This window comes from Anolis carolinensis, chromosome 2 (assembly GCF_035594765.1).
Source record: "Anolis carolinensis isolate JA03-04 chromosome 2, rAnoCar3.1.pri, whole genome shotgun sequence".
NCBI classification, from domain to species: domain Eukaryota; kingdom Metazoa; phylum Chordata; class Lepidosauria; order Squamata; family Dactyloidae; genus Anolis; species Anolis carolinensis.
In genome coordinates this window covers 258,938,499-258,962,760 of record NC_085842.1, presented here as the reverse complement: position 1 = coordinate 258,962,760, position 24,262 = coordinate 258,938,499, and the positions used below count along the sequence as shown (strand labels likewise).

General features: G+C 36.1%; 1 protein-coding gene across 3 annotated transcripts in view; it reads left to right on the top strand.

The window, feature by feature from the left end:
- Nucleotides 1-24,262, top strand: part of adamts19 (ADAM metallopeptidase with thrombospondin type 1 motif 19) — a 139,282-nt gene that overhangs the window by 35,526 nt on the left and 79,494 nt on the right. For all 3 annotated transcript variants that reach the window (XM_062972125.1, XM_062972124.1, XM_062972126.1), the window contains 4 exons: nucleotides 2,447-2,619; nucleotides 3,460-3,543; nucleotides 4,416-4,573; nucleotides 11,717-11,760. In XM_062972125.1, the coding sequence (XP_062828195.1) occupies nucleotides 2,447-2,619; nucleotides 3,460-3,543; nucleotides 4,416-4,573; nucleotides 11,717-11,760 (459 nt within the window). The remainder of the gene's footprint in view (nucleotides 1-2,446; nucleotides 2,620-3,459; nucleotides 3,544-4,415; nucleotides 4,574-11,716; nucleotides 11,761-24,262) is intronic.

The window sequence follows — 24,262 nt, the reverse complement described above, 5'->3', positions numbered from 1 at the left end:
AGGGAAGCTAATTATATTATAAAGGTGTACAATATAGTGGTGAATAACCTCTTAGAGATCAGAGAGGAGTGTTTGCAGTGGCTCTCATAGAACTCTTCCTGAACTGTAATTCCTATTCAAATTCAGTGGCTCTCTTGGTGTGGACAATGACAGCATTTCCTCTAACACCATAGAGCACTAGGAGAGCACATAATGAGGCATATCACAGGGTTCTACTGGAGACAAAGGAAGGACATTATGGTGAAAGCAACTAATGAATAGTTACACTATGTGGGTAGGAGGTGGAAGTTCAGGAGTAGAAGACTCAGGACTAACAATTTGTGACAGTTTTGGCTGGAAATTCTTTTTGTGTTGAGCTGATCATTACTAATGCTAATACTGCACTAAGTTTATTCTCAAAGGAACAATAGGCAATTTTAACAACTATTTTCTAGTTCTTAGAAGGTTTTAAAAGAACACATAACTTTTGAAACCTAATCAAAATTTTGGACATACTGTGTGTAAAATCTGGTTCCCTTTGAACAGGAAACAGTAGCTTCAGTACATAAAACAATATTTTTATATAGATATATGTGTTAAAATATTTTCTATGCAGATATGTGTTTTCTCTGCACAAAATACTGTTTTCTATAAAAATATCTGAAATTTTTTGCATTTGAAATTTGCACAGAATAAGCGTGCAGATTTCACCAATCCAGAACTTTGCAGACATTTGAATATTCTTTTCCTTACTATTGTTATGGCAGTAGTAAATTCTGCAAATAATTTGGTGGTGGGAGAATAGGCTAGGGGGCTGTGGAAATTAAATGTATGGGATTCATGTGGTTTCTGGAACATATTGTATCCTTTCTGGATATATTATAAAATTGGGACATATGCACTAACAGTTACTAGGGATTTGAATAAAAGCTCTCCAAAGTCTATGCATTCTTAGTCAGAGAAGAAGAACAAACAGGGAGGAGTAAATTATCTTTTCCTTGGGAAGGAGGTCTAAAAGAAAAGTCAAGGGAGTTGTCACACTTTGGCTTGATCCTCCAAGGACATAATTAAGCCAGGGCTCCTAAACTGACTTTGTAGTATTTAGATGTTTGGCAGTTTACTTCTATTCCTTTGTATTTTATTGTCCCCTTTCATTATTCCTTAGTCCAGGAGTGACATGGTTTTGTTCTTAATTTGAATAGGTTAAGTCAGGAGCTTTTAACTGCCCCTTCCCTGTCACAGTGGTTCAACAATCCTCCCCTTCTAAGGAACTGGTGAGTGTTTCCCAGGACCTATCGGCTCTTGGGGAAGGTGCTATGTCCCAATCACTGGATTCTTTTACTGTCTTATCAACTGAGGGACCGTGTTTTCTCTCTCTTAATAATGGTCACATAAAAGGAGAAGAGCAAGGGAATAATCTTTCTTCAGCAGTTCTCCATCCTTTCTCGTTCTCAATCTTTTGTCCTTCTTGTTTCATTCTCCCAATGAAACAGCAAGCGATAGTGGTACCATTCCAAACAGAAGGGAAGGCATGAAAAAGAAGCTAAATGTTGCATCTTCTGCCCCTTTACTTCTTTGTCTGAACACATTGACTTGGCACTTTCAGCATGTTGAAGGGAAAGTTTGGAGAGTAACTGTCCTTGTTACTTCATCAAAGAAGGCCTCCTTGAAAGCCTCTGATTTTCAGTTTGTGAGAGGGTGTGATTAGATTTTAGAGGAGGAGCATTTCCTAAAGAGGATGATCATAAATTACTACATTAATATCAAATTTCATTCCCTTTCATTGTGAATTAGGTGACTAAGATGTTCCTAGATATATCAACTCTAAGCACTAGTGATAATGAAGATGAGGATTGATAATTTCTAGGGTCCCTTGTGAGGTATGCCTTCTCCTTCTATTGTTCCTTTTCAAATACAGTTTTTTGAGGTTCTGTACATTTAGTGGAGATCCCTAGTTGAATCAAAGATATATATGTAAATTATATGTTCATCATTACCAAAGCTCTGAATCAAACCCTTAAAAAACAACACTCCCCAAAAGAGTTTCTTGCCTAAAACAATGGGGAACTGCTGACTGTCTGCATAGATAACGCTAATCTATATGAAACAATTATTGGTATAAGACAGCTTCATAGTTTTAGACCAAAAAGCAGAGTGGGCAGATCAAAAGACAACTTGGCAAGGTGGCACTACCTCGCGGAATCCTCCACCTTGTGTGACTGTGGAGCAGAACAAACAACTCCGCATATGTATGTTTGCCCACAATGCCCTGCCTCATGCACGGAGGAGGAGTTGTTCAAAGCCACGGACAATGCGGTCGCTGTTGCCCACTTTTGGTCTAAATCTATTTAGCTGCTTGTGATTTCCTTTATTTTATCACTTTTAAACTTATTTATTATGCAATGCTTTTGACACGAAATAAATAAGCTTCATATGTTCAAATGTTTGTCTTCTGGTTCTGTTGCAGAGAAAAGAAGAGCCAAAGGTCAAAAGGGAACAGAGAGTGGAAGGGGAAAGAGATATTCCTATAAATTACCTCAAGAATATAATGTGGAGACTGTAGTAGTTGCGGATCCAGCTATGGTTTCATATCATGGAGCAGATGCAGCAAGAAGATTTATTCTAACAATTCTAAACATGGTAGGGAAGTTTGGAACTTGGCAGCAAAGGAATACATTGATACTAACAACCATGCATTATTATTCTGAGATCTCAGTGTGTCTTTCTCACAGAGATCTCTGTCAGCGGGGATGATGGGTAGCAGAGTGAAATCCAAAAAATTCACCATCCCGGTCTGCCTCCTTCTCTCCAGACTGTTTCCCCGTGTGGAAAACAGCACTGGATAAACTCACTCCAGCAGACGAAGTCCAACTGTTGATTAAACTTTATTTACATGAACTATTTACAAATAGAGTCAATACAGTCCTTTCCTCCATGAGTGCTTGCTGAAAGCACCCATGCACACACACGCAGCTCATTGCTCATCGCTGTTCTCCGCTCTACACAGGAAAAACTCCTCACTCCCTCGCATTCCACAGGAACCAAGATAGTAAGTCCCGGTCAAAACACACTTGACCCCATTGGTCCTGTGATACATCAATCATAGCAGACTCTCATTAACTCCATGATTGCTGAATCCAGATTGATTTTAACATTTCACAATACACAATACCCTGACAATCTCTTCCTAAAACCCTATTAGTGATATTTGTAAATTTTCAACTATATTGACCTATCTTTTGCCCATTATTGTTTCATGGTATTACTTTGTTCTGAGATCCCCTGTGTGTTCAGTAAAACAAAACAGAGGTCAACAGTTTGTGGCATTACCAAGGATAATAAAGTTATCTGTGTGCTCTAATCTGAACAGGATCAAATTGTACCTTATCAAACACAAAATTATAAGTTTCTGTTCCCATCAGCATATGATTTTAATTTTTAAAGATATATTTTAACTCTTTTGTTCCTTCTTGGTTTTAGGTGTTTAATCTTTTTCAACATAAGAGCCTTGGAGTTCAAGTGAGCCTTCGAGTCACTAAGCTTGTTCTGCTTCATGAGACTCCAGTAAGAAAGTACTGCATTTGTCTTTTCCATGTAAAGATTTTAGAGTAAACAATATATATAAGGGATGTGGAATAATCAATAAACAATAAAGCATATACAGTACCTGTCAATACAATTTAGGGCAGGGCTGAAAGGGGAAGTTGTGTTAAACAGTGTAATGCACCCCTCTACCATGAGTGATTATAACATTCTCTTTCGTCACCATCCAGAATTTGGAATGTAATCTTTGAAAATTAATTGCGGTCAAACATCTCTGTAAACAATGTGATTCTATGTGTTGTTGAAGGCTTTCATGGCTTGAATCAATGTGATTCTATTTGCACCAATTGTCTGAAGCAACTAAAATACATCAGTAATCAAACATTTATATAAATAGGATTTTTGTTTTAATGAAAAGTATGAAGGGTAATATTTTCATTTACCAGGGTGGTAGTATATAGCAACTGGGTTTTTTTTTTTTTACAATACAGTAGAGTCTCACTTATCCAACATAAACGGGCTGGCAGAACGTTGGATAAGCGAATATGTTGGATAATAAGGAGAGATTAAGAAAAAGCCTTTTAAAAATCAAAATAGGTTATGATTTTACAAATTAAGCACCAAAACATCATGTTATACAACAAATTTGACAGAAAAAGTAGTTCATTACACATTAATGCTATGTAGTAATTACTGTATTTACGAATTTAGCACCAAAATATCACAATGCATTGAAAACATTGACTACAAAAATGCGTTGGATAATCCAGAACGTTGGATAAGTGAGACTCTACTGTAGATATAGATATGGCTTCTCTGTTAACATTTTTTGAAATGCTTTGTTATATGTTATGCAGGTGCTTTCATTTAAACTAAATACTATATTTTTTCAGGCAGATATGTATATTGGACATCATGGTGAAAAAATGCTTGAGAGTTTTTGTAAATGGCAGCATGAAGAATTTGGTAAGAAAAATGATATCCATTTAGAGATGTCAACAAGCTGGGGTGAAGATGTGTCACCAGTCGATGCAGCCATATTAATTACCAGGTAATGTACATAGTGAGCGTGATACAAACATTCTCTCAAACTAAACAAATAAAAGAAAGAAGATATGAAAGGGAATGAGACTAAAAAAAGATGTATGGAAGATAACTTTAATGTTTCATAAATTTTCTTCAGTGGTGAATCTTCAAGAAAGTAGTCATAATGTTCCATATAACACTTTTTCAATTTATATCTAAAGCTATAAAGTAGTCAGTTCCATAATTTAAGAATTGCTTCTTAAAGTAAAAGTTAATTTAATGTAAGTACTTTTAAATTCTTTAACTAAGTTAACATTCAAAATATAAATATGATCTTCAGATTTATAATAATACTAGCTGTGCCCGGCCACGCATTGCTGTGGCGAAGTATGGTGGTATGGGAAATAAAGTATTGAGGAATTGGTGGTAGTTAAGGTCAAGGGTAAAGGTTTTCCCCAGACATTAAGTCCAGTCGTGTCTTACACTGGAGGTTGGTGCTCATCTCCATTTCTAAGCGGAAGAGCCAGCGTTGTCCGTAGACTCCTCCAAGGTCATGTGGGATGACTACATGGAGCGGCGTTACCTTCCCGCCGGAGCAGTACCTATTGATGCACTCACATTTGCTGTTTTCGAACTTCTGGGTTGGCAGAAGCTGGAGCTAACAGTGGGGGCTCTCTCCGCTCCCCCAATTCAAACCTGTGGCCTTTCGGTCCAGAAGTTCAGCAGCTCAGCGCTTTAACACGCTGCACCATCAGGGGATATTATTTCCTAAAGGTTGTGAATATACAATATTTCTGATTGGTTTTTTTTGTTTGTTGGAGGCAAGTATGAATGCTGCAATTAGGAAAAATGATTAGGATGTAATGGCCTTGCAGCTTTAAAGCCTGGCTGTTTCCTCCCTGAGTGAATTTTTTGTTGGGAGGTGTTAGCTGGCCCTGATTGTTTCCTGTCTGGAATTCCCTTGTTTTCAGAGTGGTGTTGTTTGCTATATTTTATGTGCTTCTACTGTCTGTGGCCCTGAGAAAACAGAGGATTTTCCAGACTTTGATGATGGGAATACTTTGTTGGGAGGTGTTAGCTGGCCCTGATTGTTTCCTGTCTGGAATACCCTTGTTTTCAGAGTGATGTTTTTTGCGATATTTTATGTGCTTCTACTGTCTGTGGCCCTGAGAAAACAGGATTTGCCAGACTTTGATGATGGGAATACTTTGTTGGGAGGTGTTAGCTGGCCCTGATTGTTTCCTGTGTGGAATTCCCCTGTTTATTTACTGTCCTGGTTTTAGAGATTATATTGTTCTGCATTATTCTATCCCAGTAATTATTTCATATTAAAGAAGAATCTCACTTATCCAACATTCGCTTATACAATGTTCTGGATTATCCAACGCAGTCTGCCTTTTCATAATCAATGCTTTTGTAGTCAGTGTTTTAAATTCATTGTGATATTTTAGTGGTAAATTTGTAAATACAGTACAGTAGAGTCTCACTTATCCAACATAAACGGGCCGGCAGAACGTTGGATAAGCAAATATGTTGGATAATGAGGAATTAAGGATAACCCTATTAAACATCAAATTAAGTTATGATTTTACAAATTAAGCACCAAAACATCATGTTAGACAACAAATTTGTCAGAAAAAGTAGTTCAGTACACAGTAATGCTATATAGTAATTACAGTATTTATGAATTTAGCACCAAAATATCACGATATATTGAAAGCACTGACTACAAAAATGCGTTGGATAATCCAGAATGTTGGATAAGCGAGTGTTGGATAAGTGAGACTCTACTGTAAATACTACATAGCATTACTGCGCATGGAACTACTTTTTCTGTCAAATTTGTTGTATAATATGATGTTTTGGTGCTTAATTTGTATAACGATTACCTAATTTGATGTTTAATTGGCTTTTCCTGAATCCCTTCTTATTATCCAACATATTCAGTTATCCTGCCGGCCTGTTTACGTTGGATAAGTGAGACTCTACTGTATATTTCTAATCTTATATTATCTGCTCAGAACTGGATTATCTGAGGCCCCTTCTTCACAGCTGTATAAAATGCACACTGAAGTGGATTATATGGTAGTGTGGAGTCAAGATAATCCAGTGCAAAGCAGATAATATAAGATTATAAATGGGTTATATAGCTGTGTGGAAGGGCCTTGAGTCTACACTGCCATATAATCCAGTGCAAATTAGATAATCTGTGGAAGAAGTCTAAGTGAGGCCTAAATCGGCCTGTCCCCTAACTGAAACCTGGCTGTCCCTTGGTTGCTAGGCAACCAAGTGGGCAGATATTAGCCCTCTAAACTGGCAGCAATTGGATAAAAAAAATTATTGCTCTCCCTCTAATTAGGACTTTATTTTTCTTTTCTTTTTGTTGTATGAACCTTGAGGCGTGGATGATGGGTTGTGTTGTCAAATTTTGAGGTTGGGGGGCCTGTACTTTTGTTGTTTTGTGAATTGCCGTGATGCCATCACTCTTTTATATATATAGATTACTAATATGAACAATGATTTTTTTAAAAAAGTGTTTTAAATAATAAATCCAGAACTGGGCAAACAATCTTTCAAATATTTGAAAGCACAGAAGCTGTTACAAAATAAAAGGTTTTGCTGGCATGTTGTGGAAACATGTCATCAAGCAGCAAGAAATGAAATGGGAGCTAATAAAGTCTATGTTGTTTTGAAAGTATGTGAAGAATTTTCACTCATAAATTCTTCACTGAAATTCATTGAAATTCTAATACCTACAAAACTTAGGTATTGTCTACACTGGCCCCAAATGCCACATGGAACCAGAAGTCATCCCTGGATGTCAAAATCATGTCCAGGAATGGTTACTGGAGCAGCTCACACTTTGGGATGAGGGTGGATGGTTGGTCTGGCTCTAAGCCAAACTGGTTTGCTGTCCACATAGGCCGGAGCTGCCATCCCCTTTTTTCATATGCTTGGTGGCAAAGGGGAAATGCCACCCTCCAGTCACTGTAGCAGATGGCTATGGAAATCCTTGGGATTGCCAGATGCGTTTTCCAGCATCAACAAAGATGCCTGCACAACCATGGAAATGGGAGGGGGATCCTTTATTTTTAATTTTCATTAATGTTGTGCTTCTGAGCTAATCTTCAATTAGTAGCATAGGGATAATATCTGATTAATTTAAAATATTTTAATCAGTTACTTTAATGTTGGGTTTGTTACTGTTATGTTAAATTCTAATAGCATCTTGCTTTAGAAATGAAGGCTAATAGAAGTAAACTATAAAATATAGTTGAAATAACTAGCTTAAATTCTATAAAAACTTTCTGAATAGAATTACTGTGCAGAGTTTCCCCCTAAATAATTCTCATCTGATGTATTTTTTATCATTTGTTATGTATACCCTCTTTACATGCCTTAACTGCCTGTTTTATTTGTTTCTTTGAAGAGATTCCTGTATAATAGTAAGCTTTATCTTGAGTAGCTGGATGTTTAAGCTTTGCATTGCCCCAAGGATCTCTACTAGTGCTGCATTTAATAGGTTTAAAAATTTATGAGTAAAGTATAATTTATGGAAATGACAGAATCAAAGTTGCCCATTCTTGCTGCAGATTCTTTTCTGTCATTAGTCACTTTGTTTAAGGTTTGGAAATCAGTCATAAATCTCTTAAACATTATACTGCACTCCCATTTCAATAAAGGTCTCTTATTCCCTCTATAAGCTTCGTCAATCACTTGTAAAAAAAACACATGATTTTTCCTATAGTAGGAAAAAACCCTGTGTAAACTCCCTATTGTAGATTTCAGATTTCATAGGTGATATTATTTTAGACATACATGATAGACCATTAAGTGGGATGAAAGAGCAGAATGATTGAGAAATCAAGCTCCAATCCAGAAATATTTTGAGTTTTCAAAATCTTTTAAGGAAATTTGATATAAGCTTGTGTATACAATCAGAGAGAGTGAGGGAGGATTTGTGAGACAATAGGCTAAAGCTGGGATGGGAATCATTAGGGCTTCAACTGTATTTGGTACTCTTGGTTTACTAAGGCTTTAAGGCAGTTGAAAGTGATGCCAGTAAATTTCAGACAATACAAAATCCACTCAAAGATTTCAGGAACAGTTATTTTACTAGTGACGCAATATATGTTTAAAATTCAAATGCTACATAATGATCCTCCTACATTCCTCTGAAAAGGACAAATAAATAATGAAACATTTTATAGATTTATCTAGAGTATAACAAATTTTATTGGGTAGTCTACTCCCAAAGGAATACATCTTTATTCTTGGAACTTAGGGAATGTTTTACATTTGTTTCAATGCAAACAGGATGCAAGTACATTTCACTCTTGCCAAAACATAACTGTTGTATTTCCCTAAACTCTCGTAATTAAACATTTGGAAGTATATCTCAACCATGATAGAATTCAGCCAAAACAAAAGCCTGCATGTAATCTAACTCAGTGAATTTTATTACTATAAATCTTGAAGCTTTGACAAACTACATTTTTTGTGATTTTATATTGAACGTTTTAATCTTATTTTTGTAATATGGGTTGATGTTAATATCAATGATAAAATGTAAATGTATTCCTGACACTCTTAGACTAGGAATGTGAAGAATACTTAATATTTGAATCTTTAATGAAAGCAAGATGTCATAACACTTGTTATACTTCATAGAGGAGAAGGGAAATAGCCTCAAGAATCTTCATATTTCAGGACATATAAAATCCATTTGTGCAAATATATTCATGGTTTTCCTGTTGGAGAAAAACATATTTATGAAAAAAACCCATGAATTTGGTGCCAAGTACATTGATTCCTGCAGAAAAATACACTGATTTTTGGGTTTCGCACAGAAAATACATGCAGGAAAACTACGTGTAGGTTATTGTACAAAGGTCTGTATGCTGAGGCAGGCTATGTAACTTCTATGCAAATAGCGTAAACATATGCAGCCAAGATCCTGCACCATCATCTTGGAGCTCCATCATCCGAGATATGACAGATGATGCCCCTCAAGTGTGGCAGTGCCTCGACCAAAATATTTTCAAGGCTTTGGAGATTAGGAAAGCTCCCTCGCTCATGTCTTTCAGGAAGCAGCTGAAAACCTGGCTGTGGGATCAATCATTTGGCCCATCCTAAGATATGAGCTGATATGACCTGATGGATTAATATTAATTTGAACACAGACTGGCTCTGACTTTGGCTTGAAACTTCCCCTTTGTAATGGTCACATGGTTTTAATTGTTTTAATTTGATTAGGATACTGGCTTTTATTTGTGTTTTATGTTTGATTTCCCAGAACCCCAATCTCAATTGCCTTGGAAATGTTTCAGTATTTGTTTTTGTTTTTTTTAAATAATCTTTATTAGGTCTTTTTTCATACATATTAAAACAGATAGTGGAGGAGAAAAAATAGAAAAAAGAAGAAAAAAGAAGAAGAAAAATTAAAATGTTTCAGTATTTGTGCTTTCCATTTTTTGGCATTACAATAATTTGTTCATGGCTTTAAATGTATTTTCCTAAATGGCATGGAGTTGAATTGGATGACTCTTATGGTCTCTTCCAACTCTGATTCTGTAAATCTGCTACAATTATATTATATTAAGTCTAGCTTAAAATATTGTAACTGATGAACAGGATGTAACTGCTAAACAGTCATGTGTTCCTGCAAAGAAAAAAATATGTAGTTTTCCTACTTTCTGTGCTCAAACCACTATTTTAACTGAAATGTCATTGTACTTGGTTTAACATGTTTTGGATCCGGGTTGCCTAAGGATCACCTTCTGCACAATCCACCCTTTAGGACACTCAGGTACTCCAACCTGCCAGAACCCAATTAGCAAGCATCACCCAGAGGACCTTTTCGTCTGTATCTGTGTTTAGTGGAAGTTTTATATATATATATATATATAAAATTTATTGTTGGAGCCCCTGGTGGTGCAGTGGGTTAAACCACTGAGCTGCTAAATTTGCTGACTCAAAGATCGGTGGTTGGAATCTGGGAAGCGGGGTGAGCTCTAGTTATTAGCTTCAGCTTCTGCCAACCTAGCAGCTTGAAAACATGCAAATGTGAGTAGATCAATAGGTACCGCTCCAGTGGGAAGGTAACAGTGCTCCATGCAGGCATGCCATCCACATGATCTTGGCGGTGTCTACAGACAATGCCGTCTCTTAGACTTAGAAATGGAGATGTGCACCAACCCCCAGAGTTGGACACAACTAGACTTAATGTCAGAGGAAAACCTTTTTATGTAATTTATTGTATATTTGATGTTCATAAGTTTTTGAATTTGTTGCACCCCATCAGGAGAGACAGTATAAAAAGAATTACAACAACAATAATAACAACAGCAGCAGCAGCAACAACAACAAATGTTTTCAACTTGTTCCTTTAGTGTATGCAGGCATAGTGACTAAATAGGGCTTCAGTGTCAACAAATAGGATATATGAAGTAATGGTACAATCTAATGGAAAGCAGAAATATTGTGTTAAAATGTCATCTCATGACGAGTCCTAAAATAGAATTCAAATGTCATGAACGTTTTAGGGTTGCAAATTTTCCACTGATGTAGAACAAATATCCACATAATATCTTATTTCAATCAGTTTTATTATACCTGAGTGCATCATCAATTCATTATTCAAGGAATTACTATACCTATTGCTTTTTCTGTTGTTATTAGCTTATTTATCCAGATCTATAAATGTGGAAAACATTCTAAGCAAGAAACTACAGTCCAGAATTTTCTGAAGCTCTGTAGGGTTTCTATTTATTCAGATAATTTCATTGCTTTGATTTTTCATTTTCTTGAAACTATATCTATATGACTGGAACTTAATTTTTAGCCCTAGAATATCAGGATCAATGTATCTAGAAAGTGATAAAGAGGAAAAGGAGGCTTCAGTGAGGAAGTCAAGCAAAAACAGTGAAGTTCAGCTAGCTAGAACGAATTGTAAAGCTGACATTACATATACAGCAAATAAAAGGTAATAGTGCAAGGCTTTTTGTACATAGTGAGCTCTAAGCCACAAGATTTAAGCTCTTTGTAATCTTTTTTTTAATGGAAGATTTTTCTAAAAGCTGTTAAACTATTAAATTATGTGCAAATGGACCTCACAGCTATTAGTACTCTGACAGATTTTTTTCTCTTTTTTTCCTTCTGATTTTAGGAAGGATTTCTGTGTACATAAAGATGAACCATGTGATACTGTTGGTAAGTGATCATAAAAATTAATTACCTCCAAAAGTCTATAAAATGTAGCACTGTAAAAAGATGTGTGAAGTTGTTCACAATATATTTGGTGAATTTTTTAGTCAGTTTAAAAGTAAAACTGTAATGAGCTGATGAGCTGCTTTATGATTTAACTGTGTGTGTGTGTTTGGGGGGATACATGCAAGGTTGATCATGAGGATGGATATTTTAAACTAGTTTAAAAGCAGAACTAAAAAAATGCAAAGTGATAACATGGTGCTCTGCCAAATCTATAATGGCTGAGTGTTGTTGAAATTCATGGAACTCATTGCCTTCCTTTCAGAAAATAGTAGGAACTAGGCAAGAGTTGCTGTTCTGTGTGAGTTCTTCTTGCACTACACCCATTCACATATACAGTAGAGTTCCGGTTATCCGATTTAAATGGGCGGACCGAATCTTGGATACCTGAATCTGTTGGATAACCAGATCTGTGGGCAAGCGCCCCGGCATAGGGAAGTTTTCTGGAAACTGTGCATCTTCTCTTCAAAACCATACAGACTTCCCTAAAATTGTAGTGTTTGGCATAGAAAATAAATGGTATAAAATTCAAATTGTGGAGTTTGTGCAAACAATAATTTGTGTTTTCAGGCAGCCATGTGTATGTTTCTTGTAGGATTGCTGAAAACAACAATTCCGTATGAGTAAAAATCTTCACAAAAAAAGAATCTCATACAAGCTACAAAACTCTATGCCCATTTTTGTGCAAAATTGCTGAATTTTGTACATTTTTGTGTTAGATTTTTGTTTTTTTGCTCTTTTTATGTCAAAAGCAGCAATTGTGTATCAAAAAACAAAAGTAAAATTTTTCATGTGGCTGCAGTTTCCATCGATTTCAATTTCTTTTCCTTCTATGTAACATTTGGGTCATTCAATAGTAAAACCAATGAATATTGAAATATATTAAACCTTTTAGCTTGGATCCTACTCACCCACCCTCATTGCTGTGTTTGACTCGCTCATCTCTGTTTTATGTTTGTCATAATGTTGGGGTGGGTTGGCATGGGTCCTAGATCTGGAATTATTTAGGAAAATTTCCCCCTAGTATTAGCATTTAATTAGAGGGGTCCCCTACTGGGGACTTGTGGTGGGTGAGAGGTGGATCTGGAATGGCTGCAGGATGGATGCCTCTGCATCACCCCTAAATGGTGTGCAGTGAAGCCACCTGGAAGCGTCTCCGTGTGCTATCTCCCATTGTCATTCCATGGATTTTTAGCTCTTGTCCGGAGTAACAAGTTCATTGATCAACAGGCAGGTTTTTATTTGTGTGTGTGTGTGTGTGTGTGTGTCAGGAGCAACCGGAGTTGCTTCTGGAGTGAGAGAATTGGCGTCTGCAAGGATGTTGCCCAGGGCACGCTCGGATATTTTGATGTTTTACCATCCTTGTGGGAGGCTTCTCTCATGTCCCCGCATGTAGCTGGAGCTGATAGAGGGAGCTCATCCACGCTCTCCCCGGGTGGGATTCGAACCTGGCAGCCTTCAGGTCACAAACCCAACCTTCAAGTCCCAAGGCTTTTATCCTCTAGGCCACCGGAGGCAGGTTGATAGATGCCAATATTCAGGTCTCATGAGTGGGTCACCAAACCTATTGTCTGCTGTAACCAATGTAAGTTGTTGCCTTTTTAAATCTACAATGTTCTTCTGAGTTCATGTGATTTTTTGGACAGAGTTGGACTCACGCAACTTCCACTGTTCTAAACACTAATTTGTAGAAAATTTTGATGTGCCATTTTTCCTGCATAAGTTTCTCATGGGGTCTGGAACGAACTCAAAATTTTACCTCAGTCAGAAAATTGATGAATTTCCATTCCATTTCAATAATAATAATGGTTGATAACAAACTTTTAAAATAAACAAGATTAATCTAAAATAGCCCAGTGCTGAAATAAGATGAGTCTTTGTTGGTAAAGCCACCAACAAGGTGAATACAACTAAAGATAAATCTTCAGTTAATATATCACAATGCTTATCAATAAATATAATGATAATGAGAAGACAGGAAAGTTTGGAGAAGATAATGATGCTAGGGAACTATAATATATATGATAAGACGATATATTATGACAATGAGAAGATAATGATGCTGGGGAAAATGGAAGGAAAAAGGAAGAGGGGCCAACCAAGGGCAAGATGGATGAATGGTATCCTTGAAGTGACTGGTTTGACCTTGAAGGATCTGGGGGTGGTGACAGCTGACAGGGAGCTTTGGCGTGGGCTGGTCCATGAGGTCACGAAGAGTCAGAAGCGACTGAACGAATAAACAAAACATATCTAATACTTAACATATATTTTCATATATTATTGGCAATTTAGAAAGAGATAATATAATCAGATTAAGAAAAAAATGTTAAGGATACTCTGGCTAAATTTACCAAGCTTAAACTGTCTTGGTTAGGTAGAATTGCATTAATAAAAATGAAAAAATTACATAAAATAATTTTTTTGTTTAGAATGCTACCTATTAAAATTTCAACTGGTGAACTTACAAATTGGCAGAATATGATAAATACCTTTTGTAATGGGAATAAAAGGGCTAGAATAAATAAAGAAAAATGGTATAAAATACAAAAGAAGTGAGGTCTGGGAATACCAAACTTAAAACTATACTATATGGCAAACAAATTAAGGTATATTATTCAAGGGATTATAGGACAAGAGGAGGTTAGAAGAGAGTAAAGATTTAGATATGAAATTAGAGAATATTTTCTTCATAGGAAAAACCAGGAATTCGGAGAGGAAATGGTATAATATAATAGGGAACCCCTTTTGAAAAATATATTAGAAATCTGGACCAAGTATGAAGAAAAACTAATACCATCAATCTCGCCATTAACACCAGTGTTAATTACAAAAAAAATTCCCAATGAATCTCAAAAGGGAATTAGAAAGAGAATTTAAAGAAAAAGGAATAATGAAATTAAAGAATTGAGAATCAAAAATGAAAAATCTAATGGAGATAAGGAATCAACTATCAGGAGGGAGTATTGGGTGGTATAAAGTTCTACAATTGGAAAGATGGGCAAGGGAAATAAGAAAGAAATATAAGGTAAATAGAGAACTTACAAAATTTGAGAAGATGAATAGTCAAAGGGGGGGGGAGGAAAGGAAAAGAAAGAAGTAAAGGTATAACAAGTGATATTTACAAATTGCTAATAGATGAAGAACAGGAGCAGGATCACCTTAAAGAAATGTGGGAGTTAGATTGCAATAAGGAAATACACCCTCAAATCTGGAAAGAAATGTGGAACATGCGTATATAAAAAAACATGTCTGTAAGAATAAAAGAGAATTATTATAAAGTAGTTTGGAGATGGTACCTCACACCAATTAGATTAAATCAAATTGATAAGAAATACTCTAAGCAGTGCTGGAGGGACTGTCAGGAAATTGGTACATATATACATATGTGGTGGTCCTGTAAATATGTTCAAAAATTTTGGGAGAACGTTTTAAAGAAATAAAGGGAATCACCAAAACAGAAATAATAGGAACACCTGAAAGAGCACTGTTGTCATTTATGGATAATATTCAAATATCAAAAGAGTTAAAGGAACTAATCACCAAGTTGGTAACAGCAGCAAGATTGTTAATAGCCAAAAAATGGAAAGGAGGAGGAGGTAGTGCCAATTGGAAGAATGGTATAAGGAGATTTGGGATATTGTGATAAATGATAAATTGACATGTAATATTAAGATTAAAAGGGGTTTATTAAAAAAGGATGATTTTGGGAAGATATGGGGAAAATTGATAGTGTTTGTATATGTAGAAGGTAAGGGGAACAAACCTGTAAAAGAAACAATGGAATTTTGGAAATAAATATTATAATTGGCTGGTCTGGGGTGAAGGGATAGCACTAGGTGAAGGCTAACAAAAGGTAAATAATATGAGTATGTAATATAGTTAGAGAAAAAAATTAAAAATATTTAAAAAAGGAAATAAGAATACTTCTTAAAAGTAATGTTAAACCAAACCATTAAAAGGGATAGAGCAGTTTGATAGAGTAAAGGCTCTGCAGAACAACACTATTTTAGCTGCCTGTTAGAAGCTCAAGGGTGATGGACACAGCCTTTCTTCCTTTAGCAGTCAGGTTGCTGCTAGAGAGAAATCTGTATATATGTATATACATAAACATCTTTCTTCTTCGTTCACTCAGTCGTTTCCGACCCTTTGTGACCTCATGGACCAGTCAGAGTTCCCTATCGGCCGTCGCCGCCCCCAGCACCTTCAAGGTCAAGCCAGTCACTTCAAGGATACACTAAACATGCACACAAACAATGTAGCCTCACAAAATGTTAGAACACACAACAAGGGCTATCTCAAGATTTTCAAACTCCAGGCAATCTTACTTAGGAGGCAATTTTTCAGACCTGGGCCATTTAAACGTCCATTTGGAAGTCAATGCTATTACAATTACAATTTAGTAAACTGATATGGTTTCTAAAATACCCAACTGAGAACAGTTTGGCTGCCAAATTTTGCACTAGCTGCAGCTTTAAATTCAACCCCAATTAGTTCATATTTTTGAAACACTTCTATCTTGTCAAGATTAAGTTTCAGCTTGTTTTGTCTTACAGTCACTGACAATGATTTAGTAGTTTCACCTCGTTCCTAGGATTACAAACAGAGCTGGGAACCATTCCCATACTGATGATTTTGCCATTAACATCTCCAGCTGACCTCATTCAGCACTTTCATGTAGTTGTTAAACAGCGTGAGGAACAAGATACAGCTCTCCGGGAACTCATAGGAAAAGGAAAAGAGCAATGGCCTCAGGACTACAATCTCCGGGATGAACAAAACCCTGTATTGTTTCAGGGTGTGGGATCAGACTATACTTAAAATAATGTTGTTTTACAGCCTTTCAGAGGGACACCTAATTAATTATTTCTAACTAGACTCAAATTATCTAAAGGCATTGGGTTGGATCAGACTTGCACTCAGTGAAGTTCTGTTTATGTTGGAGATAGATTGAGTAGTTCCTTTAAATAGTTCCTTCTTTCTTGCCTATATTCTATCAACACCTAATTCCAACTGGTGGTGGGTGTGTTGTTGAGCCTTATGAGGGATGGTATAGAAGACTGAACAGAGAATTGGTGAAATTCTTCAGGACCTTCTGTTGGATTTCAGACTCTTCTATAAACAGTAGAAATATATATGAGTGATCTAACACAGCGCTCATCTGTATTGGCAAGTCGTCTGTGATTTGGTGGACATTGTGCTTGCTTGGATCAGGTGTTCTTTTTGAAATATGAAAACAATGTATCTTCAAATGCTCCTCATTTCCCATGCATTTTCAACACTTTCAATCCCAAGGCAAGACCCCCCCCCCCCTTTCCTTTTATGTTCCCCTTCCTGGGAATTACTAAAACATACAATTTCACATGTAGGTTTGCAAAGGATAGAGAAGGAAAGAAATCCTGCCTCCACCATAGTTAACTAAACCTCAAGCAGAAAAATAATAGTTGTGAAACCTCCATATACTCACAGCCTTTCTGATTGCTGGGATGAGAACAATGGGATGTAATCAACAAAATTGCCTGATGTTTACCAAGATTATTGACTATCTGGAAGAGTGTGTTCATTGGTTTCCCCAACATTTTAAATAACCCTTTTCAAGGTTTTAAAAACTCTTTCAAACGTAGAATTATTTTCATATAACTTTGAAAAATAAAAATATAAATATCCTATGGATTCATGAGTTTTTCAAGAAGCAATGTAACATAAATTGTGGATTCAATAGATGCGATTGTCTCATAAAGATAATGCAGATAGAGCCTGATTCCAGACGTGATTCTAGAATTCATGTTCCACTAAATAGCCATGCTTCTTGATTCTAAGATTAGCTAGCCCATCAGTGTAAATGGATCCTTGAAGTAGGTACAAGACCTACTTCATACTGAATATTTTAAATCAGATAGTAACCACTATATTTTGAGCTAAGCTCTTCCTTTATTTATGAATCTGTATGTAGGACTGAAGTCACAACCCAATTTCCCAATTGAAACATGGAGCTGGAAGATAAGCAAACAACAAATAATAACATTGGCTAAATCATAAAGCCCCAGCACCACATTCAGTCCAATTTACTCACAGCAAAGGTCGAGAAAAATAAAATTCATTCTAATACCCAGTATTTTATTCAGAGTTAGCAAATAATCTCAAAGTGTCCATGAGCAATATCTAATGCATACAAAGTAATTGCTATCCGAGGTCTATGTAACCAGCACAGAATGTAGTTAGAGCTTGTTTGTTGTTTAAGAGGATGCTCTCAGTCTGGCACTGCATGTAACCATAACTTATCGTTGCTGGCCCTGGGCATACAATATTGCAGTTGCAGCGTTTTTAGCATAGCACATATGATAGAGCTCAACAAACAATACATGCCACAGGAAGATGTTAGCTATTGTCAAAATTGAGTTAAGCAGGTTTACTAAAACTAATCAGTACAGTATACAGACGAGCTCTTCCACAGTGGAAGCAATTACCAAGACAGATGGAGTCTTACTCCTTTTAAAAAGAGTCTAGACAACTATAGCTGGTGATGTTCTTGCTGGATTTCCTGCACTGAGCAGGGACAGTGTATGTGTGTTGGACATGATGGTTTATGGGAGTTCATCCAACTATGTGATTCTGAGAGTCTATGAATACTGCTACTTGTTTTCAGAAAGAAGATAGTGCTTATAATCATTCTATGTAACCTCTATACAGTGACATGTCAAATTTTCCAATCTAATTCCAGAAAAATAAAAAAACAAATGTTTTTGTATTCAAATCTTAAGTGCACATGACATGTCCTTTGACTCAGCCTCCCTTGAAAAGGAGTTTAAGTAACTAAAAACCAAAAGTCAAAGGAATTGTTTTTTTAGCAAGAGAATGGGAAGACTGAAGAGAACAGACTGAAATAACATAGACCAGAACAAGATAAGCTAGTTGTAAACTGTTCTCTGGAAGAACAAATAGCAGTGTTCACAATAACTGGGATTTCTCATGAATAATTTCCAGCTGGAGATTTTGGACAACAAAATGATAACCATTTATGTTTTCTCTACTTTGTTAAGTGGTCTATTTCCCTTCATTGTTGCTGAAAACATGAGCACTTGAGACTGAGGAAGGAGGTCACAAGTATTCCTTCATGCAATTGAATAATTTAAATTATCAATGGTCACAGAAGTGTCAATTTGTATGAATCTTTGTCATAATGTTCAAGTTTTTAAAATTTAGAGTGGATATACATTGCCATAGCTCAATGCTAAGGACTAAAAAGAGTTGTAGTTTTACAAGGTCTTTAGTGCTTTTTTTGCCAGATGTTTCCGATGCATCACCAAATTCCAAATTACAAGACTCAGTGGCAGTTAAAAGTTTTTTTTTTCAAGTCTGAATCCAAAGATGCTTAATTTTGACATTAATACTAAAGTTTGTGTTTCAGCACTATTTGGTTTTCCAAATGTTCTTGTGTGTGTGTGTGTGTGTGTTTTTTTTAAATACATTTGATTGTGTAGTTCATGTAAAATCATGGGTCAATCTAAAAGAAGTATGTGTGTCTATAGCCTATATAAATATCTGTCACTGTTATAGCAAATAGAAATACAGTGGGCCCTTGATATATCTGCTTGGTTCAAGGATTTTCCATGGGTACCATCTTCTGTAGATGCTCATGTCCCATTGTGTACAATGGCATAGTAAAATGTTGCTCATTATAGAAATGGCATGCTTTCTGGATTAAAAAATACTTTCAAGTTGTGGAGGGTTGACTGTCAACTATTGGAGAGTCAACTATATTGAACAATTACTCAAAATTTACACCATAAAAACATGAGAGGTAAGGGATACGATTTGGCCTAAGTTGGAAGAAAGCATGATAATGCAGTTACATTCTATTACCCGGATTAACGGGTAGATGCCAATTCTAAAATCAGTTGGGTTTAGATTCTATTCTTCTTGTGACCTCACATAAACTTTCAACTTTCCCCTTATCTATCCCTGTTGTTGTTTTATTTCTATCTTTCCTTTTGGAATGTGTGTTTTTATCCAATTCCCTGGAAGCAATATACAGAATACTGCCCTTCTGAAGTTATCTGGAAAGTGGGGGGACATTTATGGATGATGGTAGCCAAACAAATTGTGCCTGTTTTTTTCATCTATCCCCTAAAACTGAGGAAGTTGGATCCTCAGAGCAGCCCTTCTGATTGTTGTTGAAAGAGAGAAGAACCAGCACTGAGAGATGCATAATAGCTGCTCACTCAATTGTGTGCACTTCTCCTCCCATTACCATATATTAGGAAAGAAATGAGATCAGTATGTCATCCTAAAATGGAACATGATGTTCTCTCACGTGGTTATTTGCCTCAGCAAGAAAAATATAATCCCATTAATGACCCCAATATTTGGAGTTGTAGCACTATTTCTGGTGTAATAGTTTCCTTCTGCAGCAGCCCTGGAATAACTGTAGTAATGTGTAGAGATGGGCATGATCCTCCTCCAGGGTGCAATCTCTTGACACTGCCATGCAGGTGCTGAGTAAATGGAACACAGGAAAGGATGAGGGTCCAGTGAGGCTGTGTGCTAGACTTGTCATGGGAGCTAGAATTAACAAAGCAACAAGATGTGAGATGGCGGCAAAAGTGTTAAAGTGTTTGTTTCAAATCTGCTATGTTTCCAATTGTTTAAATAACATGATTGCAACAAGATCTCACGCTGGTGATAAGGTCCTCCATTGTTGAATCGTAATTCAATACTAATATGAATCACATAAAATTGTTCTATTTAGGTCTAGCAGTCAAATTACAATAACAAAAATAATTTCATTATATCACTAGAAATGCACTGTGATTATACTTGCCCTATAGCTTTGTTTCCTGTTTCTTTTTCCGGATTTGGCTATTCTTTCTTCTCATGGCTCTTGATTAACTTGTTTGAAAGTTGCAGCCTATATCAGTATATTTTGGAGTAAATCTTCTTCAACTCAGTAGAACTCTAAATTAGATATGTATATAGCTGTGCTGTAAGTGACAAATTAGTCATCTTTTTCCCTCTAGTCTATGTTGTAGCATGGAACACTTTCCAAGTAGCATATTTTTTATACCTCTTAAATAATAGTGGTGAAAAAAGCTCTTTGCCCTCCTCCTCCTCCTCCTCCTCCTCCTCCTCCTCCTCCTCCTCCTCCTCCTCCTCCTCCTCCTCCTCCTCTCCATCCCCTTTTCCCTAATAGGAAACACTCGGTATTCTGAAAGAAAATGAATATTAGTTTCTTAGAAACAGAGCTGCAAGTCAAAGTTAATTTCCCCCGTCATGCTCAGAAGTATGTGCATCTCAGAAACACTTGTGTTTGTTTTTTTAAAAAGAAGACAAAAACACATGAATATAATATGTATCACATTTGCTATTTCTATTATTTAATGTATTTCAAATGTTTGACAACTGAAGACTCTTGAGTGGTTTGAGATCTGATGGTTCAGGGTATTGCAGTCTATATTCAAAGATCTTGTACCATTATAATATTTTTATTTTGTGTCAAAAGGCATTGCATAAATATGTATAAAACTGATAAAATTGAGGGAGCACAAGCAGCTAAATAATTTTAGACCAAAAACGGGCAACAGTGTCTGCATTGTCTTTAGTTTTAAAGACTTTTTCCTCTGTGCATGAGTCAGGGCATTGTGGGCAAGCATACAGATGCAGAATTGTTTGTTCTGCTCCACAGTCACACAAGGTGGAGGATTCTTCTAGGTAGTGCCATTTTGCCACTATTATTGTGAGAAATATACATGTTAAATTCTAAAAAATATTTAACAGTAATAGTTACTATGATTCATTCTAAAATGAGAAAATCTTGTTTTAAATATGGCATGTGTTTACAATTTTTATGTAAAAATAAAAATATACATTCAGACTTAGTTCTTTGACTGGTATGGCAGTTTCTGTTTTTGGCATGAAGATAATCCTCCCATATTCTTTCCACAGTTTTTTAATACAAGGCAGGAGATTGCACTGATTAGCTCTTGTGGTCTCTTCCAATTCTATATGAATCTGTGATTCTTTATTCTCTCTCCTTTTAGCCTCCTTCCACCGACAACTTTCTTTGTATTTTACGGTGCACTCAAAGACCTAGATCCAGTATGATGTTCACATATTCATTTCAGATTTTGGCCATTCTCTTCTATCTCATACCCCTTAGAGCTGCTTAAAAGCCAGTAGTGCAGTCTTCTGAAACAAGTTTTTGGGTTAGCAGTTGCTTGTCCTTCTCCTTCCACCTAAAGTAGATTCTGTTCTTGGATGAACAGTCCAGCATTGAAATTCAGACGAAATTCTCCATGTATGTATTAACAAAACGTACCTTTGTCTTTTGTTTTCTTTGCTCCAAACTCTGGTACATGGTTGTCTTCCTAATATATGCTGCAAGCTTATTTACTTTCCAATCCATCATACTTCAGTAGCCCCACAAATTTAACTTTCCCCTTTCAACAATTGAGGATGTTTGTACCAGCATGTTTTCTGATCCCCACTGGAAGTTCTTCATGATCTTAACTCTCATAAACCTGTCTGATTCTTCTTTATATTATACTCTGGCTTTCTCCTCTTTTTTTGATATTCAGAGCAAAATTTTCTTCAGGTTTGTTTAGCATCTCCATATTGTCCTGGCTCAATGGGGTGAATTTAATACAAGTGGGTTTGGGTTTTTATCTCAAAGCATTTTTTTCTGGGTATGGTGCAATACTAGGATTCCATCTAGCAGAAGCAGAGAATCAAATCTACATGTTAGTCAAAATTTGAAAGGAACTGACCAAAATGATGAACCTATTTTAGGGATAGAGTTCTGATAAGGTTTAAAATCTGGGTGTTTCCAGTATGACAACTGTGCCAATAATATCTATTTTTTCACGTTGTGTCCAGTTGTGTACACAGCAGTTTGCCTGGGTTACCAGAAGCAAATATTGTGTTAAACCTGCAGGAGTAGGGGACTGCTTCAAGAACAGTAGTCAAATTTTGCCTCTTCAATTCCTTTGGGCTGCCATATTGCATTTGTGGCGATCTTGAAGAGATATGATGCCATTCTTGGTCAGTTTTTTTTTTAAAAAAAGATGTTGAGTAGGTATGGGATTTGATATAAGATGAATGGTCACATTCTAAAGCAATTTGGAGGTATGTTTTGTGGATTTTTGTGTGTGTAAAAAATCAGCTCTAAAAAGAAATATGGAGATTTGAAGGCTTTGTAGAGGAATTGGGAAGTCATTAAAATGATGCCCTCCAGTCACACTTTTTCCATCCCTGCATGAAACCGAATGTTAGAGAGGTCAGTATCTCAGCAGAAAAGATCTCAAGTATCATGGAAGCTTAACATCGAAGACAGTTTTTGCATATGGCTGCTATGTCTTTTCTACTGCTCAAAACCAAATAATAATGTGTATTTTATAACAGCTGAATCTGAATGTCATAGGCTGACCAAACAGTTTATCCTTGTACTTATACACAATCTTCAATTGTATACTTCATATACTAAGGCTGTAGTTCATATGCACACATCTGGGTTCAATGAAAGTTACTTTTGAGTAAATGTACATATCTGATTATGTCTTTAGGCCTGTTTTGTGTTCTAGCACACAGAAACCATCAGCTCTTTCAACCTCCCCTTCCATCCATTTTTTGGTAAAAAATTATCAGATGCTCCTACTGGTTTCAAGCAAAGATGTTTCAGGAGAAGGTGTTAATTTTCAGTTTTGTAAAAATCCATGGGATTAACTGGAGAAAGATCATTACAAAAGATCAATTGTTCACACACACCCCCTTTACTTTTAGTGGATTTAACCTTGGAACCATTCCAGCTGTGTTAATAAGCCACAGGAAGAAGCAGAGAACATATATGTATATTTAAAGAAAATCTTTCTTTTACCTAATGCTGTGATTGCTAAGTAGGAGCAGCTGCTCATTTGAAGCCAGTTTCTGTTTCTTAACACGTGACATTAATAACAAAAGACAAGACTTGAACTTAGTTCACAACTGGTAGTTGGCTGATTTACATTCAGTAGCAAGCGTTTGATGTGGGTTTCAAACACAAGGTCAACTTTGCTTAATAAGAAATAAAATAATACTACATTGTTTGTCTTTGATATTTTGCAATCATCTAGATTCCAGAAATATAACTTTTTTTTTCCAAAAGAGCAAATCAGGAAATTTGGAAATAACAGAAGTCTCTCTTTTTTTTTTACCAGACTTTTTGGTGTTTAGTAATGAGCAGCAATGTATTCAATTTTTCTTCATTCTTCTATAAATGTAAAACAAAAAGAACAAAACACCTAAATGACTGATACTTTTAAAATAATAAAAGTGTCAGATAAAAAGCATTAAAGTGAAAAGAATTTTCATCCTGGTGAGTCAAAAAATATTAACGTTGCAGCTGAGAACTTCCAAAGTGTATATCATGCCCTCTTTGGATGAAAAAGTGGAGTGTAATTCCCCCTAAATTGTCCTA